At 38.5% G+C, this 14,605-nt stretch overlaps 1 protein-coding gene across 1 annotated transcript; it reads right to left on the bottom strand.

Moving 5' to 3' along the window:
* Positions 1–5,717: 5,717 nt before the first annotated feature.
* LOC146531748 (uncharacterized) lies at positions 5,718–11,276 on the bottom strand. Its single transcript, XM_085198599.1, has one exon. The coding sequence runs from the start codon at positions 11,274–11,276 to the stop codon at positions 5,718–5,720; it is 5,559 nt and encodes a 1,852-aa protein (XP_085054725.1).
* Between the last annotated feature and the right edge of the window lie 3,329 nt (positions 11,277–14,605).

Below are 14,605 nucleotides of genomic sequence, written 5' to 3'. Positions count from 1 at the left end.
CTGCTTTTAAATATTATATTATGGATTATTAATAAATAACTTAACCTTTTTTACCCGAATATAAAGGCTAATGCTTTGTGCATTTGAAATCTAAGATTTGCATAGATTAAAAATACACTAAAATATATTACTTATTAATTGTTTATATTATTACTAGTGGGCCCGGACGCGGCTACGCCCGTGAAAATATAAGCCTAAATAATTAAAATAAGTTAAAAAATAATAATAAGTGGAGATTTATTATTAGAAAAAATATCTGAGTAACCGAAATGAAAAAAAAAAGAAGTAAAAGTAACTAGAGGAAATTCTTAATATTAGAAAAAGTACCTAATATTAGTTTGCTATGCGCGCGTACTAAACATTTTTCTATATTAAGTAATTATTAATTTTTGCGAACAATATTAAATAAAATCCCAAATGATTAAAATTACGATATTTTAAGTGTATAAAATCGGTATAGATAACCGAACTGAGATAAATTAATTATAAGCAGCAAATAATTACATAAAAAATAATAGTAATTCAAAAATATATAAAAATTTACAAAACCATCAAAGTCATCTGCCCGTTCGCGTCGGTCAAACTCATACTATACCACTCGTAGGCTAGGTCATTTCAAATCAGTGACATCTTAATTATTTATTAGAATGTTATACAGTAAACTATAATTTCAATCTAGATGAAATGCTAAAAGTGACTATTATATTTATTTTCATAAGGATGAATATCAAATTTAAGAAATCATCTAATTTTTGTTAATGTATACAAATCTATATCGGCGCGCACCATGTATGCATTAAGCAAACTCACTCTGGGTGACGTTTTCTTAAAACAACAAACTTTGCAAGCCGTTGCTTAGCAACGCGTAGCGACGATTGTTATTAACATGGCGGAATAAATTGCTTGTCAAATTAATTATTTTAATATATTGGTATATATCGCAAATATTACAAATATGAGAAAAAATAAGTATCCTATGTTCATCCCGGGACCCTCAAGTATCTCTAAATGAGTATTTTATCACAATTAAATTAGCGGTTTGGCTCTGATTGCGTAAAAGACAGACAGACAGACAGACAGAGTTACTTTCGAATTTATAATATAGGTATGGATGTACATTTGCTTACCATAAGAAACCGGCAAAACATTTGTATTCATACTCGTCTCCTAACCGTTATATATTTTTGTTTAAATAAAAGTTTTTAATATATTAGGTACTATTTAACTGAAACAGCTACATGATCGCGTAAAGTGAAGACACGTCTTGGTGAGGGGTCCAGATCTCTCAATTTATTCGCGGTAGCTCGTCTCGGTAATACGGAGAGGTAAAAACAGTTTTCCTTCATAACGCATAACTCAAGACTCCTCTACTCTGACCTCACGCGAGCCCTCGACGTGTATGCTATCATCTTATATTTCTAATATAAATGGTAATGTGGCAATTTTTAAAGACTTACCGTGACCGTAAGAAGTCTGAATGTAATTTGACACCAAACAAAAATAGCTTCACAGTGATCCCAGTGGGTTTGATCCCCATTCGAGGAGATGAAATATTTATTTAAATTTATATTTCTATTTCTTTGTTAATGATAATCCTGTGCAAGATCATCTGTTTTAAAAATAATTTACTTTGCCAATTTTATTCCTTTATGAAATTAATATATTACAAACATATTGGTATCGCAAAATTGGTAAACATACGAGTCTCACTCGATAAAGAGAACAGATAAACGTAATGGGTTTAACGAAACATTACCGCGGTTCTATCCCCTCTGGGGAGTTCGACTGATCTAATTTACCGATACTTCCGCCCCCTATGAGAACGAAAAACACGGAGTTGCTTGATGTTTGCTTCTAAATTAGTCAGCGTCATTGCCTCACTAATTGCTATGTTAACCAAAAGTAAATTCATTACTAGTTAAAATGTTATTATTCTTTACTTTCTCTCTCAGCCCCGCTAACCACTAAATATTTTTAAAGTCGACATAATATGTAAATATTGCATGATTTTGATATAAAGACTTATTATAATTTACCTAAGGCAACTTAAAATAAAATTACATATAAAGAGACAGTCATTACCTACTAAAAATATTTTAATATAAATTTTATGATAGCAAATTACTAACTTGCTATCATAAAATTTGTGTTAGCATTGAAATAAATACTTTTACAATCGGAAGAGGGAAAGAGCACGCTCGTTTACATACAATATAAACACGACTTCACTCTTCAGTGAAGCACAAAAAATATTGAATGTTGTGTTATTAATTGTAACTTATGAAGTAAGTCGATAAGTAATGAAGTTACTTAAATTAGAAAAGCATGTGAATTAGGTTTATTTTTATGTAAAAAATCTAAAATAGTTAGCAGTCAGATATTAGACATCAGTTGTCGACGGGCTTTTGTTTCGAGCTGTGAGACTTTTGCGTGACCGAAAATTGAATGCAAAATAGAAAATGGAGAGTCTCCGGTCTGACTTTTTCGACCTGGTCTGCTGGGTGAAACGTACAGAAACTTACTATTGAACTTTTTAGTTTATTCAACTTACAATTTAAATATAAATTAAATTCCGCTTACCGTATTATTATATACATTCAAATGAAAGGATAAAGTAAGTTACTTTTAACTTTTGATATTAAGAGTACATTCGAGTATTATACTAAATCTCATAGTAATTCTATATACATCCATCCGTAGTAGAAAGTGGGATTCAAAGTTCAAGTAACTTTAGCACATGGGTCGACTAAGTGGATTTTTTATGAGCATCCTTATCAGTAACGACTGCGATAATACTGCCTCAAAGCGCACCTAAGAGGGTTTACGAGGTAAAAAATGTCTATTATTGGTGGACGATATCCACGAAGATTTTACTTTAATATATTGAAGACGAAAGTACCTACTTTTAAACTGCGTCGATATCATTAAAAACTTTTAAATTATACGTTTCACCTTCTAAAATATTTGCTGAAGTTTACTTTGGAGTAAGCCGTGTAATTACTCTCTTTCAACATTTTGAAAATATATATTTTTCTCTGTACTGGTTGAACTGCACTGTTAGCATAAATTGTAACCAGGATCTGATGATGCAGCCGTATACTGTACAGACTAAATAATTAACCTAAGAAAATAAAAAAAATACAAATAATTAGAAATGCACTGATTATCCCTACGTTATCTTACATGATATTGTATCAAAGATCGTCATGCACAGTGATAGTGATATAAATGCTAACACGGATTTAGTAACGGGAAAGGATGCGGGTGATCCTGATTAATTCCTGTCAGGGATGAACCCTTACTATATGAGCAAAATCTGTGAAACCCTTCTTAAATATCTTGTTATACCATAGAAAAGCATCTCGTTTATATACAATGTAAAATGAAAAAATATAAAAATCCCACTATTAAGGCGGAATAGATTTCTTTACATTATTTTTATAATACATTCAAATCAATAATATTAATAGATTGGAACAATATTGATAATATTCTGTGATGAAAATATATTTAAAAACATTGTATCTCCTTAGTAAAGTCGGATAAAGCCGCTTCATGTTTTTTTCTGCATAAAATGGGAACCTAGTATTCATGCTTAGTGTTCATGAGAACCTAGTATTCATACATTATGAAAAGAAATGTATTTAATAACCAAAGGTACCAATAATACCAATAATAAAAAAAAACCACTGAATTCTACCTTGCTATTTGCACGAGATAGTGGTGCCTAAACCGTAGTGCCTAGGTGCCTATTATAAAGATAAATAAAACAAATAGGCTCGTTAAGCATTGCTTGTGTTCAAGTACAGTTGATTCATAATTCTGAGTAAATGCCATCCCCCTCGCGCGTTGCATGTTGTATAGAATCTGCGATACAAACCAAACGTTAAAGTTCTCCCACAGTTATCATCATAAGTACCGTAGCTCGTGTGCTGTCATCTACTAAATCAGACCGGCGGTGGCCGAGAGCATTTGTTCCGCCGCGGTCGAGCTAGGGGCGGACAATTGCTAAATCCTTTCAGTATTTATAGTAGGTCGATCATAACGCTTGCTTCTATTCCCGTCTAGTCTAATGAAATAAAGAATAGGAAAAATAATCTAATGTATTAGGTTTTATTTTTATTATTTTTTATGCTGTGCCATAATTTACTACATTAACCAATGTCAATATGGTTTGACATTACCAGCTCAATACCGCGTTTACGTGATAGTTTACTAGTCATATACACAAGTAAGAATTATAGTATGTATAAAATAATGATGTACTTCTACTGTATTCAAGAAATCCGACAATCACTATACAATTTCATGTGTCTCAGTGGATTAAAGTTTTAAAAACATATTTAATGTTCTGAACAAACGTTTCTGAGATCCTAGACACGTTAAGTAGGCCTAAATTTGAAATTCTCCGCATTACAAATTGTACCGGACGGGCGGAACTCAAGTGAATGAGCCGCTGACGCCCTGCACACTATAGGTTCCAGATCATGGGAACACGGAGTATGCTGAGACCCCAAGACGTTCTTGTGAGTCGTTCTTGTGAGACGTTCTTGTGAGTCGTTCTTGTGAGACGTTCTTGTGAGACGTTCTTGTGAGACGTTCTTGTGAGACGTTCTTGGGAGTCCTTCTTGTGAGACGTTCTTGTGAGTCGTTCTTGTGAGACGTTCTTGTGAGTCCTTCTTGTGAGACGTTCTTGTGAGACGTTCTTGTGAGACGTTCTTGTGAGACGTTCTTGGGAGTCCTTCTTGTGAGACGTTCTTGTGAGTCCTTCTTGTGAGACGTTCTTGCGAGACGTTCTTGCTATACATTGAAACAAGATACTGAAACAGGATGTTGAAACAGGATATTGAAACAAGATGTTGATCACTGTATAACGGTCGGTGACTGTCGGCTCTATTCGTATCTTGTTCCGATTCTATCTTCTTCCTGTTGTGCTCACCGTTGATTGCCGACTGTCTCTGTCTCGCCCGACGCGCACCTCCGTTGCGCGGAGCTAAACGGTAACGAGAGCCGCGAGCCACCGAGCCGTTTTATCTTTATTTACAACAATATTTTTACTATGATTATCACACATTTACATTTATATTTTAATAACTAAAAATCGGATGTTTTTACAATTTATACATATTAAAAGAACATAAAAATATCTATCTATCTATGTATAAAACATTATACTATTTAAGTATTATCTATTATTAAATTACGAAAAATGCTGTTACGATGACGAATTTTACATGAGTTTTTACAATGAAAATTCTCTCTAAAATTAATTACACACATTAGGAATATACAAATCTGTTATTTTGTTACAGAAAACTATGACAAACAATAATTAATAATAAAATTTACTATACGGAAGTTACTATTATATAAAAAGCGATTAATGCGGCAAATCATAGTACAACTATACAAATAAGATATAAAGTCGAAAATTATTATCTAAAACGGAACCCAAATCTATTTATATTTATTATTTAATGTAATTACTTATTTACAAAGGAAAAAACACTATTAATTTAGAAAAGACACTAATAATAACATTCAAAATTACGAGAGTGGTATGACGTCACTTTTTGCCAAACTAAACAGTCTCTAACATGTTGTGACGAGTTCACAGCCGATGATGCGCGTCGGTTGTCGCGAACATTTCTCCCGCCGTGCAGAATCAGGTCTCGATGTGATGCTGCATCTTTCCCGCGGTGAGCGACGACGTCTTCTTACTTTGGAAGCGGAACGAGTTTTTTGGTTGGCCTTTTCAGAAGACCACCCTTAGTGCGTACTTCAACTATTCGCACTTGTCCATCTGCACCTGGATATACTTTTTCTATGCGTCCTCTTGGCCACGTATTTCTTGGAAGTTGTGAGTCGGCTATAAGTACCGGGTCACCTATTTCATAAGTAGGGCCTCGACCATGAGGCTCCCGCCGGTGTTGAAGTTCAGGGAGATATTCGCGAACCCAGCGTCTCCAAAACATGTCTGCTAATATCTGTGAGCGTCTCCACTGCTTTTTGCTATCGATGTCGTCCTCACTAAATGTGCCAGGTACAGGTAGACGAGCTGAACCCCCAAGTAAAAAGTGATTGGGTGTTATAGATTCTTCGTCGTCATTGTTTACAGAAACATGTGTGAGGGGACGACTATTCACAGTATATTCTACTTCGCAGAGTAATGTAGCCAAAATTTCTTCTCGGGGGTATCTCTCACGAAGAATAGTGTATAGAGCTGTTTTCACGCAGTGAACAAGACGTTCCCATGCGCCTCCCATGAATGGTGCAGATGGTGTTATGAAACGCCATGCGATGCCTCGACGACTGGCTTCTTCTTTGAATGCTTCTCGAAGTTCTTTGTCTGCTCCATGCATGTTTGTACCATTATCTGAGTAAATTTCGGAAGGACATCCTCGACGTGCAGCGAATCTTCGCAATGCAAGTATGGCAGAGTCTGCGCTTAGGCTGGCGGCGATTTCCAGGTGAACTGCTCTAGTGGTAAGACACGTGAAGAGTGCGACGTAACGTTTCACGTGTTGTCTGCCGACGACTACTGTGAGAGGGCCAAAATAATCTAAGCCGGTGTATGTAAATGGTCTTCGATGATGAGCGAGACGGGATTTAGGATGATCACCCGTAGAAGGCTGTGGGGGTTGTGCCTTGCGAATACGACACTTGAGGCACTGATGAACTATCCTTTTCACGGTGGGACGAAGACGAATTACCCAAAAATGTTGACGTACTTCATTTACTATTATTTCGGTGCTGCTGTGGTGAAGACAACGGTGGGTCCAATCAATATATAACTGTGTGATGTAGTTATCTCCATCTAAGACTTGTGGTTTCTTTGTTTCGTCTTTTATTCCCTCGGCGGCGGCTATACGGCTGCGAAGAACGACAATGTCATCTCGGAGTTCTACGGGTAATGAATGAAGGCGACTTTGTTTGGCAATAGTCCTGTTGTATCTTAAGTCTGTGATATCTTCATTGAAAGATTCTTCTTGAGATGTTCGGATGAGAAGATTTTCTGCTTTTGTAATGTACTTCGAATCCAATATCAGAAAATTGTTGGAATCCATAGATTTCTTGCTATGTAGAGTAGTAGATTTCTTTTGCAATGTTTCTCTTCGTTTGTTCCACGTAGGATCTGATTCCATATTTCTACGTGTTCGCTTATAAAAGATCTTCTCTTTTTTATTTCTGCAAATATCTAAAAATTGCAAGACTCTAGCTGTGGCACGAAGTAGTCGCTCCCATTTTGAGAAGCGTTGTGGATCAGGAATTGCTTCACGTAATTTTGTCTTCAGCTGGAGTTCTTTAACGGTAAAAGTATGTTCTTCACCAGTATTATTTGACACGACCGGTTTTTCGATAGGCCAGGTACTCGGATTTTCTTTCAAGAAGGCAGGCCCGTGATACCATTCATGATCAGCTCCAAAATCAGATGGTACTTCTCTGGTGGCTATATCGGCGACATTGAGCTTAGAAGGTACCCAACGCCATTCTTCAACTTTGGTATATTCTTCAATGGCTGCTAGTCTATGTGCGACAAATGGCTTATAAGACCTGGCTCCATTTCTTATCCACGTCAGAACTGTCTTACTGTCTGTCCAAAAGATTTTGCATTCCGGCGCGATACGATGTTCTTTTATGACAGCTTCTGCTATGCGAACTCCCATGACGGCTGCTTGTAGTTCTAAACGAGGAATTGACATAACCTTGAGCGGGGCTACTTTCGCTTTAGCCATGATCATGTTGACTTGGACTTTTCCATCCGGAGCAACCACCCTCCAGTAGGCAGCTGCTGCGTAGGCTGTTTCACTGGCGTCGCTGAATATATGTAGTTGTACAGATGTGGCATCACTATAACCAGAGTAGCATCGAGGTAAGCTCACATTTTTCAGTTTCTGAAGGTGTAGCATCCATTCTGCCCACTGCTTGGAAAGATCTTCATCCAGATGTTGATCCCAATCTATAATTCTTCGCCATGATTCCTGGAGAATTTGCTTAGCCCGAATAGTAACCGGTGAGGCGAAACCAAGAGGGTCATAGAGTGACATAACTATCTTCAGAGCTTCTCTCTTCGTAGGAGTTGTTTTATTTAATAAACTGGGCGGTAATCTTGCCAGTTTTAGATTGAATCGTAATTCATCGGTTGACGGTCTCCACATTAAACCCAAAATCTTTTCTTCTTTGGTACCCAGGTTAATAGTTTCTGTCATATTTGATTGTTTTTCAAGTTCATTTATTATTTTCGGGATATTTGAAACCCACTTGCAGAGTTTGAAACAAGCTTCTCCGTGGATATGTTGGACCTTTTTGGAAGTTTCTATAGCTTCTTCTATACTTCGGAAACTGTCTAGGTAGTCATCCATATAGTGGTTGTGGATGATAGCTTCCACTGCTTCTGGATGCGTGTCGATGTACCTTTTTGCGTTCCAATCTTTAGCGAATATCGCGGTGCATGGTGAACTCGCAGCTCCAAATATAAGCGACGTCATGCGATATTCTTCAGGAGTTCCCTCCCGCCGGTGTCCTCTCCACAGGTAGCGAAGGGCATCCCTATCTTGAGGTCTTACTTTGACTTGCATAAACATTTCGGCTATGTCGGCTGATACAGCGAAAGCATGACGGCGAAATCTCATCATGACTCCAGGAAGCGATTGAAGAAGGTCTGGTCCAGTCAAGAGGAAATCGTTTAGTGACATACCTTTGGTTTTAGCAGCGGCGTCGTGAACAATGCGAAGCTTCTCTGGTTTAGCCGGGTTTTGCACGTCGAAGTGTGGCAGGTACCATGTTCTGCCTGGAGAGATACTTTTAGGTGCCACCTCAGCGTAGCCCTTCTGGACGAGTGATTCCATTTGTTCGGTGTATCTCCTTTTCAGTTCAGGATCACGATCAATTTTTCTCTCTATTGATATGAGCCTCTTCAGCGCCGACTCATAATTATTAACCATGATGCTGTTCTCTGATTTCCATAAAAGTGTGGTTTCAACATGCCCATCTTGTAAACGGTGTGTGTGTTTCTTCAAAATGTTTTCAGCCTTTATTTCTGGATCAGAGTCTGGCCGACGCGGATTAATGATAAGAGATTCCAAGGCAAAGTAATCTCTCAGTTGTTCATCCATTCTATCTTCAATAGCAGTAACTTGATTGACGAAATGGATTTTCTGACCCAATGTCCTATTGTGCGCACCATGTAGCACCCACCCGAGCGACGTGAGTGAAGCGATTGGTTGGTTCTTCGGTCCTATACGGACATCTTCGGCGAGTAGTAAATTCCAATTGTCTTGACCAATTAGAATTTTAGGCGTGGCTGAGTCGTAGGTGAGCTGGTTCTTCAAATCTATTAGATGATCGCAGGCAGCTAAGTCTTCTTCACGAATTGTTTGCGGGGAAAGATTAAGATGCGGAACGGTACGAGCTGTAAAGCTAATCTTCTTTTTCTGTGAATTAGCAAGTGTCACGGTAACACGCCTTGATCCCGGCGTTTCAATAACTATATCCCCGATTGCTTCCATCTTTAAAGGATCCAGCCGTCCCTCAGCACCGACTTCCTTTGCCAAAGCTTCATCTATGAGAGATACAGTTGATCCGTCGTCTAATAGAGCGTATGCGGAGGTTTCTCCCGCCGGTCCATGAACTCTGACTGGTATGATTTTAAGATAAGCATGCGCCTTTGACGGTACCCATGCGTTGGCCACGGTTTCCTTTTCTTCTTGTTGATTTCGAATTTCTGATTTCTCCTTTTTATCATAGTGTAGTAATCGATGATGAGTACCGATGCATCCCTTAATATTGCACTTCTGTGGTTTACAGGAATGTCCTGATTGTCGGAACCGCAGGCATCTGAAGCACAGTCGGTGTTCTTTGGCGAGTTCCCATCTTTTATCTGAGTTGGCATCTTGAAATTTCTTGCAGCTAATACTGTGATGACCTTCTTTGTTACAAATTTTGCACGTACTTTTCACCATTCCATGAAATCTATTAGTTTTCCTTTCTTCGGTAGTATTGTGCGTTCTATGTATCACACGACGAGTAGGCTCTGAGTGCGGGATCTCTGTTGAATAAGGTGTGCGACATGCTGCTTGTTTGGTGAGAAACTCGCTGAAGTGCGTCAGGTCTGGTTTGAATATAGATGCTTGTTCCTCGTACCACCTGGTACATAACGACGATGGTAGCTTTTCACGAAGGGCCCTCGTTATATCTGGCGCAGTGATAAAGTTGTGTAAATCGAGGGCGCGAAACAGATTGACACTGCTTCTTACCTTACTGGCGAATGCATGTATCTCCTTTGGATTGTCAGCACAACGAGGTAGAGATCGAAGCTTGTCATATTCACTATATGCGATTGCATCTGGACGACCGAAATTCATTTCAAGCTCTTCTATGATGGCATCCGGTTTTGAATGAGCTATGAGTTGTGTGTCGACGACTTCCAATGCTTTTCCAGTTAGGCTTCTTCGAATTCTGGCTGTATTTTCAACTTCATTGAAGTATCCCTTAGTGTTTTCATATATGGCCCTGTATGATAGCCATTCATTTAACACTCCACTATATGTAGGAAGATCCATGATGACTTTGGACGCGACGGGAAAATTGTATGACGATGATGGAGGTAACATTGTAGGTTTAGGTACCTCTGTTTTCATACACAACGATGTAGGAGCGGTTTCGGCTTTTTCGCATCTTTTCTTCAAATTTTCTATTTCCTTTTTTAGCTCCTCTATTTCCTTTGTTGAATCTCTCTGTATTGCTTGTTGATTTTCGGAATTGTTGCCGATATTCGGATGTTGAGGCATTCTATAGCATGACGGCACTGGATGTGGTTGCCTCGGAACATCTGCACATGGTGTAAGTGATTTTTGTACGATTTGTGCATTATCTTCAATCCAGGAGCTAACGTAGTCGGTTTTCGATATATTATCTTCCTGGGATTCTGAACTATCTGATTCAGCATCTTCCAGAGCTATTTGCGCGAGTTCAAGCTTGATGCAAAGTATTTCTTCACGAGCATTTCTTGCTCTACGTCTGGATTTCGTAGACTTCTTCGAGTTTGCACGTTTCGAAGTTGTCGACTTTATTTGTGTGCCTTCAAATTGTTCCTCCTTGTTAATTGAAATAATTCTTGAGTCTTCCTTTTCGTCACTTGGTACTATTAAGTTCTTTTCTATTTCGGAATCCTCTTGTGTATTCGTAGGCGGGTGTGTCACCTCTGTGTGACTAGATGAAGGGTCGGCTTCATATCTCAATCCCTCGGATCGACCTCTTGATCTTGTGATAGGCATCTTAGTAAAAACCTACGATAATTGGTAAAACTCACCAAGACGAAACGATAATACTCGAAGGCGGATGCACGAAGATTCTCGGAGACGAACGACGACACTCGAAGGCGGAAGCACGAAGATTCTCGGAGACGAACGACGACACACGAAGGCGGATGTCGGAGGATGATGCACGAACACTCACGAAGACTTACGATAATACTCGAAGGCGGATGCACGAACACTCACGACGTGACTTACGGCGCGATAGATGTCAGCGCAGTAGCGAGCACGACAGTCAATGCGGACGCCAACGGAGGCGGCGGAGAGCGCAGCGGAGAGCGCTATGTGACGGAGAACACTGCGCGACGGAGAGCACTGCGCGATGTAGTACGATAATACTCGAAGGCGGATGCACGAAGGTTCTCGAACACTCACGATAACACTCGAAGGCGGATGTCAGAGGCTGATGCACGAACACTCACGAAGACTCACGATAACACTCGAAGGCGGATGTCAGAGGCTGATGCACGAACACTCACGAAGACTACAGGCGAGTAAGGCGACTTCAGCACAGTTGCGAGCGCGACAGTCAATACGGAATATACTGCGCGATGGAGCACGGCGCGACGGAGAGCACTACGCGATGGAGCACTTACGAAGACTCACGAAGGCGGATGCACAAAAACACTCACGACGTGACGGGATATGTGACGTCAGCGCAGTTGCGAGCGCGACAGTCGATACGGATGCGAAACGCGACGGCGAATGCGTTTGCGAGCGCGACGGAAAACACTGCGCGATAGAGTACTGCGCGACGGAGCACTTGCGCGACGGAGCACTGCGATAACTTGCACGATGACGGATGATGCTTCAGCTTCGGTGAGGAGTCCCCAGATCCGGCTCGAAGGACCAGCACGTTGTACCGGACGGGCGGAACTCAAGTGAATGAGCCGCTGACGCCCTGCACACTATAGGTTCCAGATCATGGGAACACGGAGTATGCTGAGACCCCAAGACGTTCTTGTGAGTCGTTCTTGTGAGACGTTCTTGTGAGTCGTTCTTGTGAGACGTTCTTGTGAGACGTTCTTGTGAGACGTTCTTGTGAGACGTTCTTGGGAGTCCTTCTTGTGAGACGTTCTTGTGAGTCGTTCTTGTGAGACGTTCTTGTGAGTCCTTCTTGTGAGACGTTCTTGTGAGACGTTCTTGTGAGACGTTCTTGTGAGACGTTCTTGGGAGTCCTTCTTGTGAGACGTTCTTGTGAGTCCTTCTTGTGAGACGTTCTTGCGAGACGTTCTTGCTATACATTGAAACAAGATACTGAAACAGGATGTTGAAACAGGATATTGAAACAAGATGTTGATCACTGTATAACGGTCGGTGACTGTCGGCTCTATTCGTATCTTGTTCCGATTCTATCTTCTTCCTGTTGTGCTCACCGTTGATTGCCGACTGTCTCTGTCTCGCCCGACGCGCACCTCCGTTGCGCGGAGCTAAACGGTAACGAGAGCCGCGAGCCACCGAGCCGTTTTATCTTTATTTACAACAATATTTTTACTATGATTATCACACATTTACATTTATATTTTAATAACTAAAAATCGGATGTTTTTACAATTTATACATATTAAAAGAACATAAAAATATCTATCTATCTATGTATAAAACATTATACTATTTAAGTATTATCTATTATTAAATTACGAAAAATGCTGTTACGATGACGAATTTTACATGAGTTTTTACAATGAAAATTCTCTCTAAAATTAATTACACACATTAGGAATATACAAATCTGTTATTTTGTTACAGAAAACTATGACAAACAATAATTAATAATAAAATTTACTATACGGAAGTTACTATTATATAAAAAGCGATTAATGCGGCAAATCATAGTACAACTATACAAATAAGATATAAAGTCGAAAATTATTATCTAAAACGGAACCCAAATCTATTTATATTTATTATTTAATGTAATTACTTATTTACAAAGGAAAAAACACTATTAATTTAGAAAAGACACTAATAATAACATTCAAAATTACGAGAGTGGTATGACGTCACTTTTTGCCAAACTAAACAGTCTCTAACATGTTGTGACGAGTTCACAGCCGATGATGCGCGTCGGTTGTCGCGAACACAAATCAAAATTCAGAATTGACTCTCGATCTTTGTTGTTCTACACAATAAAAAACTTTAACTCTGTACTACACAAAACCAAAGTAATTAAAATAAGAGGCGTATATACGTAGGCATAGAGACGTTATGTTAATTAGAAGCTGTAATCAATTACGTTTCAATTAAGAGATCATCGTCGCAATGTTACATTAGCTGGGTAATTGGCTATGTTCTAATTAGAGAGACCACCGTGTATGAATTTCCTTAAATAAAAAAACAAGTGAAGAGTAAGAGGTACTTATATGTGTAATGATTTTATATAAATAGTTTTTATATTCACGATAATTTGTTATAACAAAATGTAAATCAACCTCTTTGTTTAATAAAAATATATATTTGAAAATTTATACATAGAACTAGCGCGAGTTGACAATTTAAAAAAGACGCTTGATGTGATGAAAATTCTGATGCGCATTATTAGATTTGGAGCTGAAGAGAAAAGTGGTCCTCTAGAATAAAATATTGTATTATGATTTAAGATATACATTGTACAAGCCTAATGGTATCCAGCCCTGGAAGAAATATAAGTTCTGTAAAAGCCTCGAGGTGTTTGATTTTTTTACATATGTATGTAAGAGAAACTAATAAGAGGCTAAGATGTCATTATAGTGCAGTTGAAGAGATGTTTGAAGACAAGGACAAAATTGACGATAATTTGTGTATACGGCAAGTTATTGTTAATTTTATATTGTCAGTGACTATAATGATTAAATCATTTTAGTTCTGAAGATATGTGAAAATAAAAAAAATACATTTTATTTTATTCAATTGTAAATATAATTTTTTATCAGTGAAATTTGCGAAATAATATTATAAATAATATTATAAATATTATTTAGACATTGAGATAAACATATGATTATTTCAAATATGTATAACAAGCAATATTCTATAAGAAGATAGCACGCGTGCTTAAACACAATTTAAACACGAAGTTCTCCCGTACGTACCAACAAAACAATGGAATGAAATAAACGTTAGCTTGCGATGTGAAGATGAGGCAAATGATGGAGCGACTGTCATTTACGTTTGTACTCGTAGGTCGCGTGAAAAATATTTACATTGATCTTGTTTACATTGATGTCGTAATCCGTACGTGCGTGAAACGTTTTTACGCTGCCGTGAACACACGTGTACGTGCTCGTACGACCAAAATCATATAGAAAATC

This window comes from Heliconius melpomene, chromosome 15 (assembly GCF_056956725.1).
Source record: "Heliconius melpomene rosina isolate 202511_hmr_F chromosome 15, ASM5695672v1, whole genome shotgun sequence".
Taxonomy (NCBI): domain Eukaryota; kingdom Metazoa; phylum Arthropoda; class Insecta; order Lepidoptera; family Nymphalidae; genus Heliconius; species Heliconius melpomene.
Note: the sequence above shows the minus strand (reverse complement) of the source record. Positions and strands in the feature narration are given on the sequence as shown.

Bases quoted from the DNA above. Each gene is read 5' to 3' on its own strand.
- LOC146531748 (XM_085198599.1), bottom strand. From the start codon at position 11,276: ATGCCTATCACAAGATCAAGAGGTCGATCCGAGGGATTGAGATATGAA.